Below are 26,384 nucleotides of genomic sequence, written 5' to 3' on the forward strand. Positions count from 1 at the left end.
TCCACTGCATCATAGCCCATGAGTGTCGACACCGCTGGAACAGAGCCAGACCAGGAGGTGAGTATAAGTTTGTTTATTTATTTTATCAGGGCCGAACATTTAGTTTAAGAAGGGGTTGTCCATTACTTTAAGTTTGGCTTGCTTATAATGGTAAGTATATTATATATTATTTCATTTTCGTTTGGTGAATTTGAAATCTCTGGATTAATACATAGGGGATGTCTATTAAAACTAGCTTTAAAATTGTTGCATCTTAAAACTAAGCAAGACTCCTTTTTTCGGTTCTCAAACTGTAGCTTTAAAAGTAGAAACACTGAACTGACTGCTGGAACTCTTCCTCTTTTTCTTTATGACTGGCAGATACTATGTCTAGTTTTGTGTACTGGAAAGTGTAGTCTACTTCTTTGCATACTTAAAGGGAACCTGTCACCAGAAAAAATTATTAACCTGTCCGGTGTCCACACTCAGCCGAATGCTGCGGGGATAAAATTTACTTTATTCCCCCTCGACAGCGATCCAATTTACTTTTGTCCCCCCGACAGCGATCCAGTTTCAGTCATGGGGCGGCGCCAGTGCGGGTTCAGTCACCGCTATAGAGAGTGGCAGCTGTAACTGCTCTCCTGGCCCTTACTGACAGCCGACCCCCAATGCAGAGCAAAGGTCAGTCAAGGCCAGGGGTGCAGTTACAGAACGTGTGCACACTGACACGGATGATATCCGTGTGTAATCAGCGTGAAACGTACCGGTGCCTAGTAAGCATCGGAACAATTTGCGCTGTTCCCAGGCGCCGGCTGCTCTCATCATTGTCACTTGATCTCCTTGTGATCAACTCAACTAGGCAACAATGATGGGAGTTGTATTTAGCACCTGCTGTGTCCCTCCTGTGTAAGATTAAGAATTAATTTTAAAAAATGGCTTGGGCTCCTGTGTAATTTTCATAACCAGCAGAGGTAAAGCCCACAGCTTGGGGATAATATTAATAATCTAGGAAAAGGGGCAGTAACTTATAAGGTTCGCAGGCTATTAATACCAACTCACAGCTCTTTGCTTAACCTTCACTGGTGAATTTACGGGGAACCACAGAAAAAAAAACAATGTAGGGTCCACCTATCAACTTAAACCAGCAAAGGCTAAACAGACAGCTGTGAGTTGATATTAATAGCTTGGGAAGGGGCCAGAGATATCCCCCCTCCCAGGCTACCAACATCAGCCATCATCTGCCCCATAAGATGCACCAAATCTTGCCCTGTGGCGGTGACAAGTGGGGTAATAGGGTTTAGGTTAATGTCAGCTTTGTATTGGCAGCTGACATCAAGCCCAGGGGTTAGTAATGGACAGTTGTCTATAAGGCGCCCCCATTGCTAACCTCATAGTAAGTTTGGAAATAAACACACAGCAAGAATAAAGTCCTTTATTTTAAATAAAACTCAACACCCTGTTTTACAGATTTATTTAAAAATAAAAAGCAAAGTTCTACTCACATTGTCGCCTAAAATCCATTAATGCCCATGTCTACTGAAAAAAATGCCAAAATTAATAAACAGCCATATCATTCACCTCTCCAACATGAACAAATTTAGCTCTGCTACATCTAGATTGCAGGCTAAATTCTGGCATGATGCGAGTGTTCAGCCTGCCATCTAGCAGAGACACTGAGCTGTGCGTGATAGTACAGCATCAGTGTCTCATGGTGATGTGACTAAGGTTAGCTGGGTTCATAGCCAATGAACTCCGTTTACCTCACTGATGTGACCGCTAGCGTGTGAACCGGTGCCTGGCATCAGCGCAAACTGTACTGCTTTTCCTAGGCGCTGGTACCTGGCACACGGATGTGAAATACGGACACGTGATATATGGACATCAAACGGAGACATGGATGTCACACACATACATACAGATGGCACACAGATCTCACCAGTAGAGAAGGGCGAACCCAAACAGGTATGGACACCGAACACAGACTTCACCAGGCAGTCCGTGTTACTGTTTGGGCTGCTATTTTTAGGCCGGGGGTTCTAATTTCCATGGCCCCATACCAGCCTGAGAATACCTGCCCCCAATTGGTGGTACCACACGCCGTTTTTTTAAATTATTTATTTAAATAATTTTAAAAAATACGGCATGTGGACCCCTCTATTCTTATTAAGCAGCCTTGGTGAAGCTGACAGTTGAGGATTGCAGCCGCCAGCTGTGGCTTTTAACTGGCTGGTTATTAAAAATACAGGGGAATCCCACTCTATTTTTTTAAATTATTTATTTACAGGGCAGGAGCCGGCTGATGAATACTCCCATCAGCCCCTCCTGCTCCCGCTGTCATTAGCGGCAGCAGGCATTGGCTGATGGCAGCAGTAGTCCCATCAGCCGACAGCAGTGACGGGAGGTAAGCTTTATACCTTCAAGCACTGCTGCTGGCTCACGCTGTCATTTGATAGCATGGGAACACTGGCTGTCTGACTGGCGGGGATGATTTCATACCGATCAAAAATGGTGTTTGCCACGCTGTTATGCACATGACAGCATGGCAAACATTGGATGTTTGGGCCCCCCCCATTCAAGTTCAAGGGTTTGGGTCCGGGTACTGTTCTGGTACCCGAACCCGAACTTTTTGCAACTGTTCGGCTGAACATGCCGGACACGAACATCCAGGTGTCCGCCCATCTCTACTCAGCAGTACTGTTTTTCTCTGCAAGAATTACCAGGACGTGTGAAGAAGGTCTAATGGAGTTTTTTATGATGACAGGTTCGCTTTAATACATTCATATATGTGTCATACATCTACTCAGCACTGCAGAGTCAAATTCCACATACTTTCAGAATTGTAAAGTGCATCGGAATATGTTGGCACTATCGGAATGAAATTATTATTATATTATTATACTTTATAAGCTGCTGTCATAGTATATAATGTAGAGGTCCATGTTGACTTGTGTTACAAACATGTGGCAGTCAGTGGGATCATGTGATGAAACATATAACCTTACAAACACTTTTGAGTAAGTGTAGCAGGATTTCAACAAGCAAGTCACAAAATGTCCAGCTGAATCTGATTTCTTTTGTGCCTTACTTGTTGCGTCCATGGCCACATCGCCACCCCATTCTCTTCTTTTGCTACAGTATGTGTGATTCTACAGGATGTAGCAGCTACACATCACGATCACGCGCTAGCGGTGTTGCAGCTATTGTCGCCATGTAGCCTCAGCCTGTATATGATTTTCTCAGGATGTTAATGGTCAGGACCATTAAATTCAGCCTTCCAAGGTCCACTGTGTGCCATAGGGTCTATACACCATAGAAGATAAAATATACTGCTGCATGTTCCTGGACTGTACCCCAAACTGTCTTTTTTCTGACATGACATTGACATTGGATTTTTAATTTTCCATTTCTCGCGCTGGAATTTTCCTTCCTTCTTTTTCACTGTTGATTGACTGCCTGGTCAAGTCCGTGCGCAAGGATTTGGATTCTGCCGGCAGGGCAGTACGGTGAGCTGGATTGTTTTTCCTTTTCTTTTTACCATATGCTCTCATTTTTTGTACAACAGAGGGGCACAACCTTTTTTAATGTAATCTTTTTCTACTTTAAGGGACTGCAATACAACTTAAGCCACTTTCTGTTGTACTAAAATGACACAGTACTCAAGCCGTGGCTAAAAAATGAGATTCTCATATATATTCATATTTCAGATTGTTCATTATACACTAGTTGCTGCTGTTCAGGTCCTATTCTATTTAGTGGTACGCACACCACTCATGTATCAGACACATGCAGCAAAATCACCGCTCACATATCGCAAGCCTTCGAGACTACTCAGGTCTCTTCATCAGGCATATAGACTAATACAACATCTGAATAATCACATATTTATACACAATACAGCACAGAAAGAAATAATGAAATAGATAAAACAAGTTACGTGAAGCAGAACTGTCATTATGGGAGAATGATAGACAGTTGTGTCCATAAATATTGGAACAGTTCATAGATTAGATGTGTGAACGTTTTATTGTCCTCTGATTGGGGCCTGGTTCTGTGTTGTGATGCCCCCACAAGGTCTTAAGAGCAAACTTTTTATCTGATGTAAAAAGGCATAAATCCATGTGACATATTCATTCCTGCTCTGAGTATGTCTAAGGGTTGTCATGAGTTTACTCTCCCACACTCTCCTGTCTCTCTGAGATGTGAAGTTACCTTTCAATACAAGTAATTTCATGTCCATGGTGCTGTGATCAGGCATACAAAAGTATTTGGGCACGTGTAGATCCATTTCTTCTTCTCTTATTGTGTGGCGATGAGAATTCATCCTTGTTCTCAGTTTTTGCCCTGTCTCCCCCACACACAGACCCCCAGTTGGACATTTAGTACAATAATTAAGTACACCACATTAGATGTGATGCAGCTGAAAGTACCTGGAATCTTGTAGTCCTGATGTGAGTTGGGGATCTTTATCTTGTCCGTGGTCGTTATAAATGGACAGGTTTTACATTTTTTCTGGTTGCAAGGAAAGGTTCCTGCAGCTGTTGGAGAGGACAGGGAGCTTCTGACAATGATGCTTCTTAGATTTGGGGGCTGCCTAAAACACAGTGGGGGCTCTGGAAAAATGGATTGTAATCGGACATCTTTTTGTAGTAAAGGTTGTAATTTCCTTGCAGCTCCCCTTAGCACTTCCAGATTTGGATTGTAGGTGACCACTAGAGTCACCCGGTTATTTTAATGTTTAGCTTTGTAATGTAGCAGGTGATTCCTTGACATTCTGGTGGCTCTTGTAATCTGATTTTTAATTGTTCTTGGATGGTAGCCCTGATTCAAAAAGGTCTTTCTGAGGTGACCAAGGTGTTCATCTCTATCCATGGGATTGGAACATATCCGATTGTATCTGATGACTTGGCTGTAGACAATAGAGTTTTTGTTACATGTTTTGGATGGAAACTGTCCCATTTAAGGTATGTTGGACGGTTGATTGGCTTCTGATACAGGGAAGTCTCTATTTCATTGTTCTGTAGCGGGTGTCCAGAAAGTTAATCTCAGTGCTGGAGTAGTTGAGTGTTAAGTTGATGGGGGGATGAAATTGATTAAACTGTTCATGGAACGTCTTTAGCTGTGGCTCAGACTCCGTCCAGATGATTAAAATATCATCAATGTAGCGGTAGTAGGCCAGAGGCCTGATAGGACATGAGGACAAAAAGTCACTTTCAAGCTTGGCCATGAAAAGATTTGCATACTGTGGAGCCATTTTACTTCCCATTGCTGTGCCAGTCTCCTGTAGATACAGTATATCCTGTTGTGAAATTCAAAGTAATTGTGGGTGAGAATGAATTTTATAAGTTTCACCACAGAATCAGCATCAGTCCCGGTGTTTTCTATGAAGAATTTGCAGGCATTTAATCCATCCTGGTGTGGGATATTAAAGTACAAAGATTCCACATCCATGGTGGCCAGGATGGTTCCTTCTGGTAGATAACTTTTGTGCTGTGTCCCTCCACCTCATAGTTTGTCAATTGTCTTGTCTTTTTGTTTTTATATTGTCTCAGTCCAGCTATTTGTTGTTATCAATAAAAATATTTGGTGTTACTTCATTCTTTCTGGACTTTTTTGTAGGTGTGATTGTTCTTTAAAGGTGTTGTCCAGCTTAAAGAAGCACTCCTAACATCAAAATTTTTATCCTCTTAATATACTGCAGTCATCATATTATATATTTCTGTATACTTACAATTGCACATTTTGCTCTTCTGCCCAGTTAATTCTTCCCTTTTCCATTCTATGACATCACATGATTAAAACTTGACTAGCTGAATCCTTCTAAGCTATATGTAGAAACAGGAGGTACATTTTTCCCTGTGTGTCTCATGATTCGCTGCAAAATTCAATGGCAGGGGGAGAGGTGGAGGAGCTGTGTCAGGAAATGAAAAGAAGAATTATTTTTGTAAGGACAAGAAATTTCCTGTTTCTAAGTAGAGCAGAGAAAAGAGAAGAATTATCTGGGTAGAAAGGCAAAATGTGCAATTGTAAGTACACAGTGCTATATAATATGATGAGTCCAATATATTGAGAGGACACAAGTTTTGATGGGAGCACTTCTTTAAGAAGTAAAGTTGCCAGAGTGACTCCAGACTGACAAATTATTATAGTGTGTGATGCACCCACTGTCACAATTCCTCTGCGCGGATAGTCACTTGATCAAAAGTAGGCATTTTGCATAATTGCAATCTCGTGCTAACAAGTCTCATCCTGCTTCTTTCAATGGAAGAGGATAAAGAGACGCTGGGTGAGACTAGTCGCAAATAGTATACATGTGGTCACTTGATTGCCTACGTGCACGGGGATAATTGGGAATTCAGCAATATGCAGTCACTTCTTAAACCGGATCACCCCTTCAGTCCTGTGATCGCATCATTTATGTAAATGATTTTTTATTAGTAGCACCCCTCATGTAAATGGGGCATGAACTGCCATCGGTAATGTCAGTGAACGTGAACTAGAGACTTGAATTCTGATATCCGAGATCAGCACTTGTTACAGGCAAGTTATCAGCCTGTAAGGACTCTTGTCCAGTTGTCAAATCATTGCTTATCACACCGGTCTCTAAATGATAAAGGCTGCTGAAAGGTTTATTAATGGCTTTGAACCTTGCCTATTATTTCCAGTATTGGTCAGAGGCACATTTTATTCATATGGTCTACATTTATTGGGAAATGTCACCGACCTCACATAAGGCAAATCTTTGATCATTACTCCAAAGATCTCAGTGGCTGAAGTATTACATTTCATACACCAAAACGATGGGCCCGATTCACTATTGTATTTGCACCTGTTCTTTGTCCAGTTTCTGTTGTTTTTCTACAGTCTTTCATTTGCATCAAATTCCTCTTTTAATTTGCGCCATTGTGGGCAGAATTTAGGTTTTCCAGTTATTTTCACCTAGTTCATCATTTGCAACTTTCTGAAAAGTTGCAAAATTCATTGCAAATGTACTCCACTCCCCACCTCGAGTGATTTGATGTACGCCAGATATTTTGGTGGAAATTTTGCAACTTATACTAAAAAAAACTGAAAAAAAAGGGCTAAAGTCAAAAATAAAGACCAGTTTCAGCTGTGTGCAAAACTTAGGAACGTTGTACACCATTTTGATGAATTTGGCACACATTCTGTCAGCAAATTCGGCAAGACAAAGAAAGAATAGTGACTTGAAACAATTGCAAATGATGAATGGGGCCTTGTATCTATTACACATGATCGCCATCTTTCCTGTATATGTAATGGCCTCCAATCATACCCTCAGTTACATTAAGGATATTAGTTTTCGAGTCTAATTTCAGTTACTATGTATGCTTTAAGAAGATGGAAAAAATGCTGCAGATAAAAGTATCGGGATAATAGAAAAACTACACAATTGTGAAATTTTCATAGAATTCATAAGCCAATGCTAATGACCGTTTTCTTCTTTTCTAGCGGTGATAGTAGGAGGAGTGGTCGGAGCCCTATTTGCCGCATTTTTAGTGATGCTGCTGATTTACCGCATGAAAAAGAAAGATGAAGGAAGTTACGCCCTGGAAGAGCCCAAGCCAGCCAGCGTTTCTTACCAAAAACCGGACAATCATGAGGAATTCTACGCATAGTAGGGGGAATGTGTCCTTCTCTCTTTTTCCAGTTCTGATGATGATCTATGGGCCTGTGGACGGATCTTTCTTTAATGGCTCCCATGTTCAGTGATCCCGGATGTGGGCTTTTTCTTTATTTCTTCATCACAACTACCTGAAGTGCGGACATATGAAATCAGACCAGGACACCTCGCCACTCTTTGTTGTGGGATTTCTACTCTATTCATTCCTCTTTGCGTTTGTACACTGTAAATGGCCACAACTGCCCGGTGCTTCCTTGAGGGTTCTTTTGCCATGTATGACTGATAATGCTGTTGTGGCCATCACGTAGCAAATTCAGGACCCACAAAAGCACAAGTGATGCCTTTTCGATCACCTTATATTGCAGTATTGGCATATACTAGGAAATATGTTCTTCAGCCCCAGATCGCCATCTGCTTTTTAATAATATTTCCAAAGTAAGAAGTTTATGTACATGCTAAAGGGAATTTGGAATGTTGTACAAAAATCCTATATATACATATATCTTTCTATTAGACCTATACATAAGGATTTCTAATCCGACCACAGGCTCCGCCGTTAAGCTGTAAATATGATCTGGTGTAAATTAAGAAATTTTAGGGAATCTTATTGGAAAAAAAAGAACTTTTTTAAACATTCAGACAAAACATTCTCCAGCAAATATGCTTATGCGGATACAAAGACTAAAATAGGGATGCATCTTTAATGTTGATATGGTACTGTGGTGGTGAAGGGATGCGATTAGTGTTTTGGTTAAATGTAGTGCCATAAAGAGGGATTTTTTTGCTCCAACCCCACAAAGTGCAGTTCTCATTTTTTAGTGGTTACACTTGTCCCGATCAGTTCTAAGAGCACATTCAGAAGTCCATCCAAATCGGTCCGATCTCGAACCGCAATGCCCAGACTGGCCGCTGCTCTCCCGACCCGAGCGTGACAGCCCTCATAGAAATATAGGAAGCGGTCATGCTCCGGCAGGGAGACCTGCAGCCAGTCTGTGCATTATGGCCCAAAATCGGATCAATTTGTATGGAAGTCTAGACGCGCCTTAGCACTATCACCTCTTCTTTATTAGAGGTGTAACAAAGTAAATTAAAAGCTGAGCAGTAAACACAAAAAATAAAGAGCAGAGTTCAACCAACAATATGCTTGTTTTACCGAACCAAAATAAATACCTTTGATATGCATCGATTTGGCCACAGCTAAGGATTCTGGACAATTTGATGCAGATGAGCGCAGTTAGTTGGAATATTTAGTTATTTTGAACCTGGAGGAAAATATGTTAAACCTAGTTTATCACAGGTCTTATTCTGCTAGAAACCTTAATTCATTTTTTGTTTTGTAAAGCATCCCAAAAATTTGATCTCAGCAGTTTGGGTTTAAAAGGACTTTTTAAATCAATTTTTTGGCATTCCAGAAGCATATGCCATTTCACCAATCCTGTCATTGATAATTTAACCCTACATTAGTTTTTACATTTCCCCTGCACAGCCGGTGGCTATGGTGCAAGTATTATAAAAGAACGCGGCACTCCAGTCCCAATACAAGGTGCTCAAGTATGGTCCTAGCTCTGTTAATTGTTATGCAATACAAAAATTTTGTTTTGTTCAGATTACATGTGTTTTCTCAAGCATCAGATTGCAGGAGCTAATCAGAATGCAATAGAAAAGCACAGGGAGTAGCAGTAATACATTGTTTTGAGAGGCGCTGTGTAGCACATGCAGCAGGAATCTGGTATACCATATGTCCTGCTGTATACTGCACAGCACCTCTCACCAGAGCGAGTGTACCAGATTCCTGCTGCATACTCCACAGCGCCTCTCACCAGAGTGAGTATACCAGATTCCTGCTGCATACACCACAGCACCTCTCACCAGAGTGAGTGTACCAGATTCCTGCTGCATACTCCACAGCGCCTCTCCCCAGAGTGAGTATACCAGATTCCTGCTGCATACTCCACAGCACCTCTCACCAGAGTGAGTGTACCAGATTCCTGCTGCATACTCCACAGCGCCTCTCACCAGAGTGAGTATGCCAGATTCCTGCTGCATACTCCACAGCACCTCTCACCAGAGTGAGTGTACCAGATTCCTGCTGCATACTCCACAGCGCCTCTCACCAGAGTGAGTATACCAGTTTCCTGCTGCATACTCCACAGCGCCTCTCACCAGAGCGAGTATACCAGACAGATTCCTGCTGCATGCTACACAGCACCACTCACCAGAGCGAGTGTACCAGATTCCTGCTGCATACTCCACAGCGCCTCTCACCAGAGTGAGTATACCAGATTCCTGCTGCATACTCCACAGCGCCTCTCACGAGAGCGAGTGTACCAGACTCCTGCTGCATACTCCACAGCACCTCTCACCAGAGTGAGTGTACCAGATTCCTGCTGCATACTCCACAGCGCCTCTCACCAGAGTGAGTATAACAGATTCCTGCTGCATACTCCACAGCGCCTCTCACCAAAGTGAGTATACCAGATTCCTGCTGCTGCATACTCCACAGCACCTCTCACCATAGCGAGTGTACCAGATTCCTGCTGCATACTCCACAGCACCTCTCACCAGAGCGAGTGTACCAGTTTCCTGCTGCATACTCCACAGCGCCTCTCACCAGAGCGAGTATACCAGACAGATTCCTGCTGCATGCTACACAGCACCTCTCACCAGAGCGAGTGTACCAGATTCCTGCTGCATACTCCACAGCGCCTCTCACCAGAGTGAGTATACCAGTTTCCTGCTGCATACTCCACAGCGCCTCTCACCAGAGTGAGTATACCAGACAGATTCCTGCTGCATGCTACACAGCACCTCTCACCAGAGCGAGTGTACCAGATTCCTGCTGCATACTCCACAGCATCTCTCACCAGAGCGAGTGTACCAGATTCCTGCTGCATACTCCACAGCTCCTCTCACCAGAGTGAGTATACCAGATTCCTGCTGTATACTGCACAGCGCCTCTCACCGGAGCGAGTGTACCAGATTCCTGCTGCATACTCCACAGCGCCTCTCACCAGAGTGAGTACACCAGATTCCTGCTGTATACTGCACAGCGCCTCTCACCGGAGCGAGTGTACCAGATTCCTGCTGCATACTCCACAGCACCTCTCACAAGAGTGAGTATACCAGATTCCTGCTGCATACTCCACAGCGCTTCTCACCAGAGCTAGGGTACCAGATCCCTGCTGCATACTCCACGGGACCTCTCACCAGAGCGAGTGTACCAGATTCCTGCTGCGTACTCCACAGCACCTCTCACCAGAGCGAGTGTACCAGATTCCTGCTGCATACTCCACAGCTCCTCTCACCAGAGTGAGTATACCAGATTCCTGCTGCTGCATACTCCACAGCGCCTCTCACCAGAGTGAGTATACCAGATTCCTGCTGTATACTGCACAGTGCCTCTCACCGGAGCGAGTGTACCAGATTCCTGCTGCATACTCCACAGCATCTCTCACCAGAGCGAGTGTACCAGATTCCTGCTGCATACTCCACAGCGCCTCTCACCAGAGTGAGTACACCAGATTCCTGCTGTATACTGCACAGCGCCTCTCACCGGAGCGAGTGTACCAGATTCCTGCTGCATACTCCACAGCGCCTCTCACCGGAGCGAGTGTACCAGATTCCTGCTGCATACTCCACAGCACCTCTCACCAGAGTGAGTGTACCAGATTCCTGCTGCGTACTCCACAGCACCTCTCACCAGAGCGAGTGTACCAGATTCCTGCTGCATACTCCACAGCGCCTCTCACCAGAGTGAGTATACCAGATTCCTGCTGCTGCATACTCCACAGCACCTCTCACCAGAGCGAGTGTACCAGATTCCTGCTGCATACTCCACAGCACCTCTCACCAGAGCGAGTGTACCAGATTCCTGCTGCATACTCCACAGCACCTCTCACCAGAGCGAGTGTACCAGATTCCTGCTGCATACTCCACAGCGTCTCTCACCAGAGGGAGTATACCAGATTCCTGCTGCATACTCCACAGCACCTCTCACCAGAGTGAGTATACCAGATTCCTGCTGCGTACTCCACAGCACCTCTCACCAGAGCGAGTGTACCAGATTCCTGCTGCATACTCCACAGCGCCTCTCACCAGAGTGAGTATACCAGATTCCTGCTGTTGCATACTCCACAGCGCCTCTCACCAGAGTGAGTATACCAGATTCCTGCTGTGTACTCCACAGCACCTCTCACCAGAGCGAGTGTACCAGATTCCTGCTGCATACTCCACAGCGCCTCTCACCAGAGTGAGTATACCAGATTCCTGCTGCGTACTCCACAGCGCCTCTCACCAGAGCGAGTGTACCAGATCCCTGCTGCATACTCCACAGCACCTCTCACCAGAGCGAGTGTACCAGATTCCTGCTGCGTACTCCACAGCACCTCTCACCAGAGCGAGTGTACCAGATTCCTGCTGCATACTCCACAGCGCCTCTCACCAAAGTGAGTATACCAGATTCCTGCTGCTGCATACTCCACAGCACCTCTCACCAGAGCGAGTGTACCAGATTCCTGCTGCATACTCCACAGCACCTCTCACCAGAGCGAGTGTACCAGATTCCTGCTGCATACTCCACAGTACCTCTCACCAGGGCGAGTGTACCAGATTCCTGCTGCATACTCCACAGCGCCTCTCACCAGAGTGAGTTTACCAGATTCCTGCTGTATACTGCACAGCGCCTCTCACCGGAGCGAGTGTACCAGATTCCTGCTGCATACTCCACAGCGCCTCTCACCAGAGTGAGTATACCAGATTCCTGCTGCTTCATACTCCACAGCGCCTCTCACCAGAGTGAGTATACCAGATTCCTGCTGTGTACTCCACAGCACCTCTCACCAGAGCGAGTGTACCAGATTCCTGCTGCATACTCCACAGCGCCTCTCACCAGAGTGAGTATACCAGATTCCTGCTGCGTACTCCACAGCGCCTCTCACCAGAGCGAGTGTACCAGATTCCTGCTGCATACTCCACAGCGCCTCTCACCAGAGTGAGTATACCAGATTCCTGCTGCTTCATACTCCACAGCGCCTCTCACCAGAGTGAGTATACCAGATTCCTGCTGTGTACTCCACAGCACCTCTCACCAGAGCGAGTGTACCAGATTCCTGCTGCATACTCCACAGCGCCTCTCACCAGAGTGAGTATACCAGATTCCTGCTGTGTACTCCACAGCACCTCTCACCAGAGCGAGTGTACCAGATTCCTGCTGCATACTCCACAGCGCCTCTCACCAGAGTGAGTATACCAGATTCCTGTTGCTTCATACTCCACAGCTCCTCTCACCAGAGTGAGTATACCAGATTCCTGCTGCATGCTACACAGCGCCTCTCACCAGAGCAAGTATACCAAATTCCTGCTGCATGCTACACAGCACCTGTCACCTGAGAGGTCACACTGCTACTCACTGTGCTTCTCTGTTGTCTTCTAATTAACACCTTCAATCCGATGTTTGAGAAGGAGCATGTAATTTAAAGGAAACGTTACATTTTTTGGATTGGCTAACAAGAGAACTACTAAACTTTGCAAATAACGAGATCCAAGTTATTTTTACAACTACTACTATGAGAATAAACTGTCAACTGAATACATTATTAAAGTAACTGAGAAACCTTTGATTCTTAGAGATCAGAATCCCATTGATCGTACTGTAGGTTCCCGGGTCATATGCCATCACTGGAATACACTGATTGGTGAAAATTAAAACGTAAAGTAGTGGCCTGCGCTGGTAGCCCTCCAGCCACATGTTGTCCGGGCTTGTTGGAAGGCAGTACAGTTTTATGGAAATTGGCTGCTAAAGGATTACATTTTCGGACTAAAATATGTTTTCTTCCATATGTTCATACTCTGAGATTCTGTTTTCTTTCCTAGATGTGTCTTATACTCTTCAGGAAGATTTCATGGTTATTTTCTGTCTGCTGTCCACTTCTAAGTAAATGTAATGGAGCACCAAAGAAGGGAAAAATGAGGCCTTAGTCCCTTTCCCGGAATCCTTGGGTTGGAGGGGTCCACAAGTCCACTGACATTGGATTGATATATTGGCAGTGAGGTTAAACAAGACGTTTCATCTTAACTATAACTGGTAAAATGACTAAACACTTTTAGGATTAGGACATTAAATAGGAGTTATGAGACGATGCTCTCATGCAAGCTGAATGTTCTCTATGTGGCAGTCTACGTCTGTGTTCTTTTCACTGTGGAGACCGAATGTAACATACCAAGGGGCGTCTTTACAGCAGCTCTGTTGTACCTCTCAATAACATGAAGCACTCCTTGGTAGAAATTGTCTTGACTGGTCCATATCAAGACCTGGGATATTTTCATTTTTGTACATTATTCTACCAGTCTACCTGTAATTACAAAGTGGGTTCATTTCTTACAAAACATCTGTTGTAAGTGGTGAAATAATTTCTGGAAGGGGTCGGTAACTGGGGTTATACCGTAATAAAGCATTTTTTTGTATGTACAGTATGTAATTCACTAGGATTTTAGCATATAAAATTTGCTTCTTAAAGTCTGTTCTGAATGTGTCTCATGGCACAGACTTTAAAGCCAAAAGCTAAAGCAACATGAGCGACAAGCAAACAAAAGCTGTTCACTTAAAAAGAAAACTATAACTTTGCCAATGATCTTTACGCAATGTTGCAGTTAATGTATCTTAATAATTTTATAATTATCTCTGTGCTGTATCCATTAAGGAAATAAAACTTAAAACATTTGAACTTTTTATTTTATTGTCATTTTTTTTGCTACATTGTTTTACATGCTGCTGATTATGAATGGTTTATTTTACTGTGTTTGTCTATGCCAGTCTTTTACTAGTATATCATGTACTTGTATTAATGCTGGGTTTAGATTTCAGAAATGAAAAATGGGCACGTAACGTTGGGTAATTGTGGACGTTACGGGTTATGTTTGCAGATCCTTGTCCCAGACGGTGCCGTTATGTAAAATGGAAAGAATAATTCACTCTCCTGTTTTTTTCTTGCAGACCATCGGTCCATGTGGAAAATGAGTTGTGTGCGCTGGTTATCATGGGTCATGGACACAGGTCACACTAGGACTAGTGATGAGCAAGTATACTCGTTACTCGATATTTCCGAGCATGCTTGGGTGATCTACGAGTATTTTGGCGTGCTCGGAGATTTCGTTTTTGCCGCCGTAGCTGCATGATTTTCAGCTGCTAGACAGCCTGACTACATGTGGGGATTGCCTGTTTGTTAGGGAATCCCCACATGTATTCAGGCTGTATAGCAGCCGCAAGTCATGAAGCTACGGCGACAGAAACTATATCTCTGAGCACGCCAAATACTCGGAGATCACCCGAGCATGTTCGGGAAATATCGAGTAAGGAGCATACTTACTCATCACTAACTAGGACCAATTATAAGCTCATCTGAGCTCTAAGCTTATTAACCAAATTGAAGAAAAACTAAGGCCTCATTCACACATCTGTTTATTAGTTCATGTACTAAAATGAACGGACCATTTTCATCAATGTTTTGGATCAGATTTCCGTCACTGTCCAGTGTGTTAAGGTACTGTCACACTTAGCGATGCACCAGCGATCCCGACCAGCGATATGACGCGGTCAGGATCGCTGGTGCATCGCTAGGTGGTCGCTAGTGAGCTGCCACACAGGCAGATCTCACCAGCGACATTGCTGGGGACGGGGGTCGCTACTTACCTGTCACACCAGGCGATCCTGCGTCCTCCCGCCCGGCTCTACGCGTCGCTCGTCCTCACAGCAGGAAGCTGACGACGAGTAACAGTCCTGAACGTTCTCGCGCGATCAGCGATAACCAGCGGGGGAGCGGTCGTAGGTAAGTATCACACACAGATATCGCTAGCAATATCGCTATAACGTCACTAGTTATAGCGATATTGCTAGCGATATCTCTTAGTGTGACAGGCCCTTTAGTTTTTTACAAGTCATTAGTTTTTCTTGAATGCTAAAAAACTGATGGAAGATTCCTATGCTCCTTCTAACATTAGACAGTGTGAAAACGGCCACAGCACAGATGCAAATAGTATGTTTTCCACTGACTTATTAACTCAAAATGGGCGAGTTTGATCCGCAAATCTGATTAAAAACAGACATGTCTCCATTTCTTCTGGATCATGGATCCCAGAAAAAAACAGAGAAAATACCCAAAAGAAAGAGGGTACTTTTTCTTACAACACATTCATGAAACATGAGGCCTAAGGGTGCACACTAGTGATGAGCATGCCTGCACGGATAAGGTGTTATCCAAGCACGCTTGTGTCCTAATTGAGGATTTTTGGCGTGCACCTCCATGTCTCACGGCTGCAGGGATTAGACATGCAGGGATTACCTGTTTGTTAGACAATCCCTGCATGTGTTTCTGCTGTTGAACAGCCATGAGACATGGAGCCGCAGCGACTCAAGCATTTTTTTTGAGCGCGCCGAAAATGCTCGATTAGGACACGCTCACTCATTAGTGCACACATCTGTAGTTGGTAACTTTGTTGCATTGACTGAAGAAGAATAAGTGGAGTCAGCTCATCATCATTAAAGGCAAAGTTGCTGAATTCCTAGGTAATTCAGGAAAGCAATAGTATACACACCTAAAAGGCTGTGTGTAAATCTGATCTGTCTCTCCCTTGATATTTGTAACTCCTTTGTTTCAAGGGGCCCGTATTTCAACATTGCTGTAGACGGTAAGGCCTCATTCACACTTCAGTCTTTTGACGTCAGTCAAAATCCGCCCTTTTTTAAAAGAAACGGATCCGTAGTTTTTTTTATCGGAATCCGTTTTTTTCTCATAGACTTGCATTAGCGACGGATTGCCGTCTGTTTCATCCATCATTTGACAGATCCGTCGGACTTCAGCGTCCGTTGTCTGGATAAAACGGACATAGTAATGTTTTTTGTCTACGTCGAAAAGACGGACGGTGACGGATCCGTCGCCGTCCGTCGTCTGCTAGAATGGGCGCCTATGGAAGACAGAATCCAGTGACGGAATCCGTGTTTTTATACTGATCATGCCCGGAAGAATTTCCATTCATTTAATCTAACCCCAAAAGCCGTTCAGTCTCTCGCTCTCTCTCTCCCAGAGTTATGTTCCTTTAAATTACATACACTGACTGCTGCAACGGATCCGTCAAAAAACGGATCCAGTGCATCAGTTTTTTCCAATCTGCACCGGATCCGTTTTTTTTCACACTTTGACGGATTGTGACTGATGCAAAAAGACTGAATGAAGTGTGAAAGAGGCCTAATACTTACATTTGTTTGTCAACTGACTTGTACTCCCATAACTTCTCCCAACAACATTCGGCCATAAGTACAGCTCTGCAGGAAAACATGTTCTCGTGATTGTATGGAACATCACCCACCGGTATCTTAGTAATATGCCATCACTGGCTTATGTAAGGAAATCCTTTTAAGAGTATTAGAAAGAGTGATATTTGTGTATCATGGAGTCAGTGCATCTGATGGACATTATGCATGTTGAGAAGTTAAGGGCTGCGTAGTTGCTTCAGTTTCGTAGGTAATGGACGACTCGTGTCTTGTAAGAAAGGGATCTGATGATTGCCGTCTTGGCTACCGATATAGCTGGTCACAATGAGAAGGCAAGAAAATAACTCTAGCGGCATACTTATCTGTATCATCATTGCCCTGTTTTCTTCCAGGAGAGGCAGTAACATTTACAGGGAAATAAGGCTGAGAGCTAATTAACAGCTCATGCAATTAGCGGCATGTCAGCCTGCCAGGGGCTAATTAACTGGTTTGGAAAATTACCAGAAGACGATCTGGAGAGAAAATAAACTTTATTTAGCATGAGTATAGACAGTGTCGATTGTCTGCAGCAAGCCTATTCACTATAATTGGGAAGTCACTGCACATGATTAGATTTTAGGGAACGTTCTTTTGAACTCTACCGGCGTTCAGCATTAGAATAGCGATGCGGCTCGCTTGTCATTCTCAATATTTAAATGTCTGCTCATTTAATCTTCACAGAGAATGCATCTTCTAGATTTAAGGGCCTGTCACACTAAGCGATATCGCTAGCAATATCGCTATAACGTCACTGGTTTTGTGACGTTATAGCGTTATCGCTAGCAATATCGCTATGTCTGATACTTACCTACGACCGCTCCCCCGCTGGTTATCGCTGATCGCACAAGAATGTCCTGGACTGTTTCTCGTCGTCAGCTTCCTGCTGGGGCTTCCTGCTGTGGAGAGATGAGCGACGCGTGGACGTGGGTGGGAGGACGTCAGGATCGCCTCGTCTGACAGGTAAGTAGCGACCCCCGACCCCAGAGATGTCGCTGGTGAGATCTGCCTGTGTGGCGGCTCACTAGCGACCACTTAGCGATGCACCAGCGATCCTGACCGCGTCATATCGCTGGTCGGGATCGCTGGTACATCGCTAAGTGTGACAGTACCTTTAGATTTCATTACTGACATTAGCCTCTCTGAGTAATCTGTGTGTGTAGCCTTTGTGCCTTTTTCATGTGTTATTGAAGTATATAAACTATTGACGTCCCATGTGACTAGAATAAATGAGGGGGACAGTGGGCCCAAAGATTTGATATGTCGTAAGAAATCATTGGAGTCAAGAAGGAAGATGTCAAGATTCGAACCTAGCAGTTCCTGTGCACCAGTAGGTAGCTCTTCCTCCTGAGCTATTCAGCTCACTGTACATCTTATAGATTTAGTATTATTCTAATAGTAGATTGGGGAACACTTTCTTAGTCATCTGTTCTTTTTTCTTGTGATTGTAGATATTTTTATTTTCTGTACATAATTGTGGGGGCCATCTTCTTAGTTCTGTGATCAGCCATTCAGGAACGTGTTTTCCAGCAGCCACATGGACATTAGCAATGAGTGTCTGGCGGTATCTTCTGTTGCACATTTGTTGGCGTGCTTAGTAGCCTGTGCACAGCTACAAGAGGTAAACTGTGACTATTGGTGTAAAATATGGTACAAAATGATCCATAAAAAGTTTCTTCTGCACAGGAGTCATCAGTCATTGGTTTTTCATTGTATAATAAATTAGGAAACTGAAGATTGTTGCCCAGAACTGCAGCAGTAGACCCAAATCTAGAATATTTCCAACTATGAACACCCACCGTACACACCACAAGATCCAGAGGTCATCTGAGACATTAATGTTCACACTATGTATGTATCCATGACAAGGTTGTCAAGCCTAGATTGGCAAAACATGTTTAACCCCTTAATGACCTAGCCAATTTTTACAATTCTGACCACTGTCACTTTATGAGGTTACATCTCTGGAACGCTTCAACGTATCCCACTGATTCTGAGGTTGTTTTTTCGTGACATATTGTACTTCATGTTAGTGGTAAAATTTCTTCAATATGACTTGCGTTTATGAAAAAACGGAAATATGGCGAAAATTTTTAAAATTTAGCAGTTTTCAAACTTTTAGTTTTTATGCCCTTAAATCAGAGAACTATGTCACACAAAATAGTTAATAAATAACATTTCCCACATGTCAACTTTATATCAGCACAATTTTGGAAACAAAATTTTTTTTGTTAGAAGGTTATAAGGGTTAAAAGTTGACCAGCGATTTCTCATTTTTACAACAAAATTTACAAAACCATTTTTTTAGGGTCCACATCACATTTGAAGTCACTTTGAGGATGTATATGACAGAAAATACCCAAAAATTACACCATTCTAAACACTGCACCCCTCAAGGTGCTCACAACCACATTCAAGAAGTTTATTAACCCTTTGTGTACTTCACAGCAACTGAAGCAATATGGAAGGAAAAAATGAACATTGAACTTTTTTTCACAAACATTTTACTTCAGAACCATTTTTTTTAATTTCTCAAGTGTAAAAAGAAAGAGAAAATGAACCACAAAATTTGTTGTGCAATTTGTCCTGAATATGCTGATACCCCTATATTTGAGGGTAAACCACTGTTTGGACGCACGGCAGAGCTCAGAAGGGAAGGAGCACCCCTTACTTTTTCAACGCAGAATTGGCTGGAATTGAGATTGGACGCCATGTTGAGTTTGATGTGCGTAAACAGTGGAAACCCCCCAAAAGTGACACCATTTTGGAAACTGGACCCCCCCAAGGAACTTATCTAGATGTGTGGTGAGCACTTTGAACCACCAAGTGCTTTACAGAAGTTTATAGCGTAGAGCCGTGAAAAAAAAAATCATAATTTTTCCACAAAAATGATCTTTTCATCCCCAAATTTTTATTTTCCCAAGGATAACAGGAGAAATTAGACCCCCAAAGTTGTTGTGCTATTTGTCCTAAGTATGCTGATACCACATATGTGAGGGTAAACCACTGTTTGGGTGCACGGCAGAGCTCGCAAGGGAAAGAGCGCTGTTTGACTTTTTAATCTCAAAATTGTGAGAGCGGATGCCATGTCGGGTTTGGAGATGTGCCTAAACATCAGAAAACCCCCAAAACTGACCCCATTTTGGAAACTACACCCCTCAAAGATTTTATCCAGGGGTTTATTGAGCAATTTAAACCCACAGGTACGACACAGAATTTGATAACATTAGGTTGTCATATTGAAAAAGTTCATTTTTTTCACAAAAATCTTGTTTTAGACCTGAATTTCTCATTTTTGTCAGAGATTACACCAAAATGTGAACAATTTGTTACCCACTTTCTTATGAGCGCGGCGATATCCCATATGTAGTCAAAAAGTTCTGTTTGGACAGACAGCAGGGCTCAGACAGGAAGGGGACAATGTGACAAATTTGGCTTTATTTGAAATAGATTGTTATATTTGCAAAGCCTGTGTGGTTCAAGAGCAACAGAAATCCCCCATAAATGTCTTTTTTTATAAATTGTACTCTCTAATCTGTTTATCTAGGGAAGTAGTGAGTAGTTTGATGCCACCATTTTTTATGCAGTAGATGCAACACAAGTTTGAAAATTTACAAAGTGCATTTTTTTCACTGTCTCTCTTATGATTCTTTTTTGTATGTTCTGAGGAAGACACCTCAAATTTTATTGCACTAGTTTTTCAGAAATATATCCTATATGGCACCAATGTGAATACTGGACACACGTCTTTGCCTATAATAATAGATGACACACCATTTGGTCTTTAGGGTACAATTGAACAAGTTCCAGGACCCATTAAAAGCTTCTAGAGACATTTAGCAAACAAGAAAATCCTTCCAGGAATTATTACTCACAGAGGGAGGCCTGCTCCTAAAAATACATTGGCTGATTATAAAATTTGGTCTTGCTAACTATACAATTGTCCCGCATTTGCGTATATTGTAGCAGGAAGAATAAACTGCGCTGGAATGAAGGGCAAAATGTGGAGGAAAATGCAGCCAACTATGTTGTAAAGCTGAGTTTGTTCCAAAGAAGAAAGAACGCCAGCAGGGCTAGAATGGCAGACACTTTCAGGGACTGGTCGTACTATGTCCGTTTAGCTCCATCAATCCCTATATGAGAGACGAATGTGCCAATAGACGTGGTGCACCATAGCAAGCTCCCACCCGCCAAGGTCAGAAACGCTAAATGCACAAAACAACCAGTTCTCTATAGAAAGTATTGTCTGGTACCAGAGGTTCGGCAAGAACCATACGGTAAATTCCATAGTGTATCAGTATGGGACTTCCTCATTTTTAGAGATCCTCCAATAAAATGATCACTAACATAAATATAAGTAATATAAATGGAAGCAAAAGTTTTGTGTAGCAAGACAGTTTTAAAAACAGTCAGATAAATGGGCAAAAATGTTTGTGAGTAATCAAGCCCTAGAATTAATTATTCAGATGACCTGACTTTTCAAGAACATTTGTGGTGTCCACACTCTGGGTTGTACAGACGTGGGTACGTGGATGAGAAGTTGTTGGAATAGTAGTTTGGTATGGGATTGATCAAGTCCTGGAATTAATTGTGAAATGGGGTAAAATGGGATCTACTAATGAAAATATTCTCTATTACTTGTTCCAAATTACAGTACTCTACTCGGGCCACTAAGCAGAAAATATAAATTATTGAAAAAAAAAACCTAATAATTGTAAGAGGTGTGGTAGGTCTCAAAACAGGGGGAGATACAAAGGCCTGGTTGGGATGGGCATGTGGGGCAATAGTATCAGGAATCACTCCGCTTACCATGCTTCCTACAAACCCCGCATTTTTTTTGAGGATACTTTTGAGTGGGAGTGACAGGGCAAAATGGCACTCTGCATGTCTCCGGGAATCCTCAGACTCGAAGGCTTCCCCCTATGCCTTCGACTCAAGCATGAGGCCCTCAACAATTTTTTCCTGAAACTGGAGGAATGTAAGCGGTCCTTGGGACTTTTTATACAGGACAAAACTGTTGTATGTGGCAGTTTGGATAAGATAGATTGCCACCTTTTTGTACCAGGCCCTGGTCTTCCGCTTCACCAGGTATGATTGCAGAACCTGATCTGACAGGTCAATGCCACCCGTATATTTGTTATGATCTGTGACACAGATTGTTTTTTGTTTGTCCCTGGTGGCGCCCCTGTCTCTGACCGTCACACTGGTGTCCTCATGCAGTGTGGTCAGCATGTAGACGTTCTTACTGTCATTCCACTTCACTGCAAGAAGTTGGTCACTTGTGAGTGAGAATGACGCCCCCTTCTCCAAACGTCTGGACACCAACTGTGACGGAAACCCCACTCTGTTTTTCCTGAGTGTCCCACAGGCCCCTGTATTTGCAGCGTGGAGGGATTTATATAGGGGGATGCTTGTGTAGTAGTTGTCCATATACACGTGGTACCCTTGATGGAGAAAGGACGTCATTAGCACCCAGAAAATTTTACCTGGGATGCCGATTGTCTGGGGGCAGTATGGGGGGTTTGATTTGGCAGTCCCTACCTTCATAAATTAGAAAGGTGTAAGTGTACCCTGATGAGCTCTCACATGTTTTGTCCAGTTTGATGCCGTATTTGGCACGCTTGGAGCAGATAAATCGGCAGAATGACAGACGGCCCTTGTATCTGATCAATGACTTGTCGACTGCCACATTTTTCTCTGGAGTATTGGAGTGTAGAAATTAATTTTGCAGGAGGGAAATTAGGGGTCTTAATTTATTTAGCCAATCATAATTGGGGTCAGTTCTTGGGGGGGCTTGGGTATTGTCACTGAAGTGGAAGAATCTCATCAGAGCTTCATGACTTGGGACGGCTGCAAATACAGGGTGCTGTGGACAGCTTTTGTTACCCAGTAGGAGTGGAGTGTGTTTTTTTTACTAATCCCATATGCAGGGTAAGGCCCACAGATTTTTTTTTATTTCGGGGACATTTGTGGGGATCCAGGAACGGGAATGAAAGGCAGTGGGTTTTTGGGAATTGTAATGTCGGGCATATAGGTTTGTTTGGTGGGTGATCAATTCTAGGACTTCTGGGCTAATGAATATTTGGAAAAAATCAATGGGGGTGAAATTGGTGATATCTACTCTTAATCCAAGGACCGCAGAAAAAGGGGGAAAATGAGGTGTCATTATACCACAGCGCTGGGTGGACTGCGGTACTTGGTCCTGCCTCTGAAGCTTCAGCAATGACGACCAACTTCGCTACCATCGGGCTGGGGGATCCTGTGGAGGAAGAGTCATCGTCACTGCCTGAAAACTGCTCAGCTTCAGAGGCAGATTCTGTTTCGCTGCCGGAGCAAAACAGGCTGTAAGCTAGCTCCGCGCTGAATGTTCTGCGGGCCATTTATTTATTTGCCTGCCTAACGAAAAACTAACCCTAATCTAGCACTAGTTTTTTTTCCTGCTTACCCTAATCCTAATAAGCGTAACCCTAACTGCAAAAAATTAATAAAGAAAATTCGAAAAGAAAATATATATTTTTTTTATAAGCCTCTGACAGCAGGGATGTGGGGAATACGGAGAACGGGGGTGGGTAATTGGACATTTTATGGGGTTTGCGGACACAGAAATTATTTTTTATAATTCTGACAGGGCAGCGCTTTAACCATAGTCTATCTCTCTTCTCACCCAGAACAACTACAAGGAGAGAAGAGACCGCACAGCCCAAGTGCTGCCATATTTACTAATATTGGGGGTTTTGATCACTGTGATAGGGTCTATTACAGTAATCAAAACCCAGCAGCCAATGAGAAAATTCTCACCGGTTGCCGGGAGCAGGCAGATATTGGCGGGCGCACTGTGCTCCATTTTCTTTCAGCTGGAGGAAGGAGGGGGGCCTGGGGACAACTGATCCGGTACATGAGGTACCGTGGGGGGCTTGGGGGACCCCATTTCTCTCTCCTCTGATGTGCAATCAGATCAGAGGAGAGAGAAATTAAATGGAAAATCATACACGAGTAAAAACCAACCCGAATCATGTTCTCCGGGGTCTCGGCTACCCCCCTGTAGCAGAGACCCCGGAGAAATTCCGACTCTGGGGGGCACTTTACACTTATTCCTCAGCGCCATTAAAAAGCGACACTGTGGTTTAGGTACCATTAACTGCCGCTGTTAAAAGGCGAAGCGGCGGTCGTTAAGGAGCTAATGAGAGTCAAGGGCAAGTATACCATTGGTGCAACCAGTGCAGCTGCCCAAGGGCCCCAGTGGTAAGGGGGCCCACCTTCAAAGCAGGTGAAATTGTGCTTTATGATGAGATATTGGACTGCAACAGGCCCATGTATTATTCTTGCACAGGAGCCTTCTTCTCCTAACCTTTCACGTTCATACTTGTCAATATTTCCTTGTTTTTCTCATGTTTTGTGTTATTATAATATGCTATTTATCTGCATAGACTTTGAATGCTGCTGCAGAACAATACTTAGTATATGCATTAATATAATAATTCTCAGTGAGCACATTGTTATTTGCAATTGTCAGTTACATAGTCAGAACTTGAATACGACAAATTCATAAAAACAAATCTGTCACCAGATTTCACATCTCAAACTGCATGTTACTAAATAGATTTCTTAGACCTAATGGGATTAATTTATACAAATCTATTGCTAGGTGGAATGAATTATTCTATACACATGGTTAATTCAGTTTCTTCTCAGCCTGATTGACAGCTCCTCAGTATCCTTCCTTCCTGCTGCTGAAATCTCACACTGCTCAGTACAAGTTGCAGGTTGCACTCATAGCTATTTCACTCTATAGCTAGATGGTCTTAATATTAGAATTATAGTGCCATTCTGACAGAGATTTTCAGTGTAAATACGCCTTTCTCATAGATCTAAGATATCTAGTTAATAATATATACAGCTTGTAGAGTGATATCTGGTGACAGCTGTGCCTTAACATCTCTAGCTAAAATATACAGAGCGCCCTCTGGTGTTAGCTTGTGAGATTTTTTATTATACGGTGCTCCATGCTATGCTTGTAGTGCAATTAGGATTATATACATATATACATACAGTGGTGCTTGAAAGTTTGTGAACCATAAATTTACATCAGATTTTCACACAAATCCTAAAAGTAGATAAAAAGGACCAAATCAAACGAGTCAAAAATATTACACTTTATGTTTTCAGTGAGAAAAATTATCAAAAATCATGTTTGTGAGTGTTAAATGTATATGAAAAATATATTTTAGCATTTGGTGTGACGCCCCGTGTGCAACAATACCTGCATTTAAACATTTCTGCTAATTGTTGATTAGTCCTTCACATCAGCCTGAAGGGTGTTTAGACCATTTCTCCATACAAAATAGTCTCAACCAGAAGTTTTAGTAGGGGTTCAGCTCATGGGGTGGGGCGAAACATCTGAGTGGGTTCCTATACCACGATTAGGCTATGATCACGCGATGCGTTTTTGATGCGTTTTTGCTGTGTTTTTTTTATGCGCTTAAATGGTCCTAAACCGCAATGGAATACTTATGCAAGGTATTGCCATGACAATCCTGAAGTGTAATGCACATGATCATTAAATTTCCGTCCGTATTTGCAGCATTTTATTTTCTACTTTTTGCGTTTTTGCAACGTTTTTGACTCTGACTTCAATTGAGTCAGTCAAATCTGCAGCAAAAATGCGGGTGTAAAAAGGTTTGCGTATTTGCTGCAGATTTTCAGCCAAAAATGTGAATTTTCAAAGGAAATTATGTCAGAAGGAGGAAGAGTATGTGGGCGGAGAATGTGTGTGTGTCTGTGTGTGTCTTTTTCTGTGTGTACCCATGCGACGAACAGCCCATAGTGAATTTACTTAGGCGTCGTCTGATAGGACTACTATTCCCATCCGGCTATATCTTTTGTCACATATAACAGAGACAGCATGAGCCGATGATGGGAGAATAGTATCATCATCCGACGCCTGCGTTCAATTGTAAAAAAAAAAATCAAAACATTAAATAATTACATACATATTCACATACAAAATACATACTCACCAAACACCTAATCCCCGATGCCTGTGTCTCCTGCAAACAATCAAAAGTAATAAACTGACATACCCTCACCTTTCCACCATAGTCCATTTAATACCGAGTGTCCTACAGCGATCTCATCCGGCCTCCGGCAATACACTGACAGGAGGTAATCGCTCCCGCAGTGTATCACTGAGCCGTCGTGAGTTCACCAGAGTTCATCACTTGATCTGCTCCGGTGCTCTCACTTACGGCACCGCTGCGTGATAAAGTTCTCACACAATGGTAGTGCCGTGAGAGCACTGGAGCTGATAAACTCTGGTGAACTTTCACAGCAGCTCAGTGATACATTGCGGGAGCGATTACCTCCTGTCAGTGTATCGCTGGCGGCCAGGTAGAGCGGTCACATCTCCCAATGTGACGGTTTTACATGATAGATCGCCGTGGGACACTCAGTATTAAGTGGACTACG

At 43.2% G+C, this 26,384-nt stretch overlaps 1 protein-coding gene across 2 annotated transcripts in view; it reads left to right on the forward strand.

Moving 5' to 3' along the window:
- Positions 1-14,345, forward strand: part of SDC3 (syndecan 3) — a 153,488-nt gene extending 139,143 nt beyond the window's left edge. For both annotated transcript variants that reach the window (XM_073563309.1, XM_073563316.1), the window contains one exon: positions 7,447-14,345. In XM_073563309.1, coding sequence (XP_073419410.1) covers positions 7,447-7,613 — 167 coding nt within the window. In that variant the 3' untranslated portion in view covers positions 7,614-14,345. The remainder of the gene's footprint in view (positions 1-7,446) is intronic.
- The last annotated feature ends 12,039 nt before the right edge of the window (positions 14,346-26,384 follow it).

Source organism: Dendrobates tinctorius, unplaced genomic scaffold (assembly GCF_039654945.1).
Source record: "Dendrobates tinctorius isolate UK_male_01 unplaced genomic scaffold, ASM3965494v1 ptg000015l, whole genome shotgun sequence".
NCBI lineage: Eukaryota > Metazoa > Chordata > Amphibia > Anura > Dendrobatidae > Dendrobates > Dendrobates tinctorius.